Below are 5,186 nucleotides of genomic sequence, written 5' to 3'. Positions count from 1 at the left end.
TCACAAACAAGAGATGGCCAAACAACTAAACCACTGTCTTCGTCATTCAGTGGAGATTGGGGATGGTTGGACTCTTTACTTGCTGAGACACCAGTAGATTCATCACCCATCAGAGGTTCTCGATCATTTATGACCATCGACCCTTTACTTGAAAGGTTGGGGTCATTTACACGAATGGATTCTTCCTTAGCAAGAGATACGGGATCGTTTTCAACGAGGGATCTTACCCTAATTGAAGATCCTGGATCGGTTCCAGATATAGACACGTCACCAGATGGAGTCGTTACAACTTTGACATCAGTGGTTTCATCAAGAAACGGAAGTGATGTTTCCGTTCTACCGATAGAATCTTTTATCGGATCCATAACACCAAACAATCTAGTTCAACAAAAAGATTTCACATTAATATCAGCCAAAGGCACTAAGCTGCCAAGTGATGCACCATTAGTTGGAAACCATGGAATAGTCCAGTCAATCGATACATCATTCGTTGCGACAAGTGATCCACTTATATCAAACAAATCTTCCTTATTGAGAGGAAAAGAACCAAATCAGCTCATGGATGTGTCATTCATAGAAGGAAAGAAAAACAGTTTAACTCGAGGTCCTATAAATGATCAGTCTTTAAGCCCGTCTTCTGTTGGAAGTCAAACAAATGTACAAGGTGTAGAACGTAGTTCAGATTTGCCTCCCTGGTTTGATCAAGCTTTGACACTCGGTCCAGCAATTTTTCAGGATCCAGAATCCGTTGGAAGTTTAAAAACAACAAACCACAGCTCTCATGCCCCAAAAAACCCTGTATCTGATGGAAAACCACAAACAATTACATCTCATATGTCTGGACATTTAGAAGTGCCAAAAACAACTATTGGCGAACCAAGTTTGAAAGCGATCGAGAAACTACCATTGGTCGGAAATATTCATGAAACAGTATGGAAAATTAGCAAGGAATCTAATGCACTGTCAGCCATTAATAATGTCAATAAAGCAGACGTACGTGTTGAGGGTTCTAGTTTGCCAGACACAGGAGCCAGCGATCATTCCTGGACAGACCCACTTATGGGAGCAGTCAGCATCCCTGGAGATCCAGTGATTGTTGATAACTCACAGTTACAGCAAGATATATCAACAGGCACTGCACGAAGTAATCACTCTGAATCAAATTTGTTAAAGACTGGTTTGAAGCCTGTGTCCATGTCAGAATTGTTGAGCCTATTAAATAGTAAAAGTGATCAGATTGGAAATGAAGGCATAACTTTCTTTAACTTAGCGACACCTATAAATAATAAAACACACCAAGCACAAGCATCGCCTGCAAACGCGTTTTAGTTTACGTATGGTACTCTCAGTTCGATGCGAGGTCTCTACGTTTTGCTTATTTTTTCCAACTGATGCATTTTGCAAATTCTAAAATAGGTTACACTGTAGCTGCATGTACAAGGGCCCTAAAATTCAGGTGCAAGCCGCTGGGAAGTCATAGAAACAAAGTTCTTCGTCATATTTCTTCGTCACATGATGCGTTTTCATTTCATCTCAGTCTCTGTGTGCGACTTTCAACATTAATTTTAAGATCATCAAAAATATCCCGATGATAATATATGTCCATGTCTCTTTTTACCATACCGACATAACAATGATTCCTCGCGATAAATCATCAGCATTCTCGTCTCCAAAGTCCCCTTTCCGTTTAAAGAGTTAAGAGCAACTCTTGCCTATTGATCTAGGTTCTTAAAATACAACCGATAGAAGCAAGTATACCTATACCCAAAATAATCCGACGTCCAAGAATCATATGCAAGGCCAGATTTAATCACATGTGTTGTTGTTCACATCTATGAACTTTTTCCTGTTAAGTGAGTGTGAGAGGACTATCAGTGTCGAAAGACTAGTTACAATACATCTGAGAGCACCAATGTCCATAGCCAAGGCAACGTTATCAATGCTGTTATAGACGCATTGGACGATTCGTATCTGTCTATGAGAAAAGCAAATAAAGCGTGTTGCGAAACTGTATAGAAGATTGGTATTACCAGACAATTTGTCAGACAAACGTTTAGATATGTAGACGTTGTGTTTGTTTGTGTCTGTTTTTTTTTCTTTCTCAATAAGGCTACCGAAGTATAAACACCTAACTTTACCAATTATTATAAAGTGATGTATATTTTTCGAGTTTGGAGTATGCATTTATTGTGTTGATACTGTGAGTACATGCAGATGCAAGATTGTTTTTCCAATGATGTAGTAATTAAAAATGAGTTTTCATAATTATATGAATATTTCTTCATTTCCTTCTAAAGTTATAGTTATATTTTGCAGTAGGTATTCCGTTAGCTCAACTAGTCTTTTCCAAATTATTTAACAACCCGTCACCTAGCCGTCACACACAGTGAAAATTGCAATTCAGCTAAATGCATAAAAGCTTATTATTATATGCTCATCTATTTCCCCGTTAACTTTACATTGTCAGAATTGTGCAGTATTACCCGATATTGAACCAGCGCGACAATACACATATAGCATTCACCTAAATAAAGGAACTACTTCCTATTGTAAACAAACAATGGACGCAGACGCCAGCACTTTTGATTTGTACACAAATCATGTACACTCGCGTAAGAGGCTCTATACATTGTGGTTGTTTAAATTTGTTTCTGAATGAACTAAAATAAATGTTTCGTGGACTGCCACATACCAGCTGATTTGGCACATTCCGCGTTGATACAATGTTTCGGATTTAGGCTAGCTTCAGTATATAACAGACACAAGATAAGGTCCTTACAAATAACATACAAGTGACAAGTCATATACTCTCTTCTTTAGCTGGTGATAAGAATGGCAAAATAAAATATACTTACAGTTTTTCATCCTGAATTTCCTCAAAATGTATTTTCTTAATTCTGCAGATCCAGATTACATGAGCCATGTCATAGGTTCTCAATCTGGATTACACATTTCAAAATTGTACTGTAATTTCGATGATAAGTGCAATTACATACTCCTTACTGCACTCAAAATGAAATAAGCATTAAATTCCATAGCGTCTTTTTGATAATTGCAATTGAAAGACTTCATATTTTTCCTACATTATGATTTCAAACCTTCAATGACAGAAACAGAAACGCATTTGCAGATGTCAACACGCTTCTCCCTAGCTTCATCAATCTCATGTATTTCATGTGGAATTGTCACATACAAATCCAGTTCATAATCACAAAATTTTCTAGAATCGAGACAAATACCAAAATCTATTAATTCCAGATCAAATGGAAAAGTTGTTGCAATGCACATTCATTCACAATATGACTCCAAATTTCAATTTTAACTAGACACGCCATTTTTTTCGAAAGTTATGTCGAGCGCGCGACTAAGTTCAACTTTATCTGGGCGGAGTTATGTGCGCAGTAATAATGTTGTTTGTGTAATGATGAATATGCGCTTGTGTATTTAGTTTGGCATGCGGCATACATTCATTTACGTTGTTTATTGTAGTGTATTTTGTTTTTATAATTAAGCCTTAGGTAGAATAAAAAATGAGCATATAATAAAAAGGTTACTGCATTTGTATGGGAAAATATGAACTCGTTTTGTCGGATTTATATACTGCACTCCCAAGGTCGTGCAGTATTCCGTCCATAAAAGCTCGTTCATATTTTCCCATACAAATGAAGTAACCTATAAGTATATCTTGCAAGAAATGCAAGATATGTATATTAGATTATAATTACTAATTAACACCTTTATATGGCTGATCTATTTAATGTCTTTGCCCACAACCCACCCAGTTACGATGTTCCTGGATTTTGTACTGGGCATAAAGATAGAGAATTTAGAACATGATATACCCATGTAAATTTATGAGGATCAGGGGCTTAACAGCAATTATGTAGGAGTGGCCAATTTCAATGATCTAGTGTTATGTATATTTAGTTTCCATTCTTTGTTACCTCGTTTTTTTAATTTATAATCTGTCATTTCATTATATTTTATGGACAATTGGATGTTGGATTCGACTTTTTCCAAAATCAAGTTCATTTTCTCCTTGACCTGAATCATGGATTTCTTTAATTCTGTAAACAACTAAGACATGGCTATAAATTTTCTCTGTGAGTATGGATGACTATTAGAATTATTATTTTTGCCTCAGGCAAGGACATTGTGCTTACCACAAATGATGTTGTAATTTTAGAGATATACTTTCTAATTTTTACTGAGATTTTGTCTAGTACACATTAGAAACCTTCTGAAAGGTTATTTTCCATTCGGTAATAATTTCTTTTTAGTAAATGCTAATTGTGATCTGACGTCAAATAGACGACTATATAATCTTGTTTTTGTAGAAATTATATATTAGTGCTTTAAGATCTTAGCTGAATCAATTGTATTTTTGTCGTGTATAGTAATTCTCTTGGGCTAGAATTTTAATAATTCAAATTGTTTATTTATTGTTTATTATTATTAATATTATTATTATTTTTATTATTTGTATTATTGTTTATTTATTATAATACCACTCTTGTGGCTTAGTGGTTAGAGCGTCCGCGTCGGATGCAACAGGTCGTGCGTTTGGTCCCGGCTTAGTCATTCCAAAGACTTACAAAAATGGTACTAACAGCTGCCTCGTTTGGCGCTCAGCATGAAGAGGTTAGTGTTAGGACTGGTCGGCCTGGTATCAGGATAATGTGACTGGGTGGGACATCATTCATGTCTGCGGCATGATGCCCCAGTGCTAAATCTCACTATAAACTGCCACACTTTAGAAATCGTAGCGATAGGACTGAAAAATTGTTAAAGCTACGTTAAAAATCCAAATCACACACACACACACACACACACACACACACTCTTAAAAAAATTATTTATTAACCGGAATTACAAAGTGTTCATCACAAATAACATTCGTGAAAATAGATTTGAATTTATAGCCAAATTTCATTCAAGAATATATTCTATATTTTAAGAATATATTCTTGGATTGTATTATTGCGATCCAAGAAAAGACTGTTGGCACATCACCATCACACGGGCCACTACAAGCACATCAACACTTCCAGCCTTACGTTGGATTTAATTTGGATTTCCTCTAAAGTTTATTCAGAACTTTAGTCATTAGGGCTTGTGTTTGTAATTCTAGGATTATTTCTGATTTATTTCGCAATACCGTAAGTTCTTTATTTTACATTTTTAGT

The 5,186-nt window shown here is 35.7% G+C and overlaps 1 protein-coding gene across 3 annotated transcripts in view; it reads left to right on the top strand.

Moving 5' to 3' along the window:
• The window catches only part of LOC149775494 (uncharacterized), a 7,039-nt gene extending 2,560 nt beyond the window's left edge, over positions 1-4,479 (top strand). For all 3 annotated transcript variants that reach the window (XM_089943371.1, XM_089943372.1, XM_089943370.1), the window contains one exon: positions 1-4,479. This exon is cut by the window's left edge and continues 248 nt beyond it. In XM_089943371.1, the coding sequence (XP_089799497.1) occupies positions 1-1,329 (1,329 nt within the window). In that variant the 3' untranslated portion in view covers positions 1,330-4,479.
• The last annotated feature ends 707 nt before the right edge of the window (positions 4,480-5,186 follow it).

Source organism: Sinohyriopsis cumingii, chromosome 19 (assembly GCF_028554795.1).
Source record: "Sinohyriopsis cumingii isolate HCF-2022 chromosome 19, ASM2855479v2, whole genome shotgun sequence".
In the NCBI taxonomy this organism is placed as follows: domain Eukaryota; kingdom Metazoa; phylum Mollusca; class Bivalvia; order Unionida; family Unionidae; genus Sinohyriopsis; species Sinohyriopsis cumingii.
The sequence above is the reverse complement of the archived record's forward strand: the minus strand, read 5'-3'. Positions and strand labels throughout refer to the sequence as shown.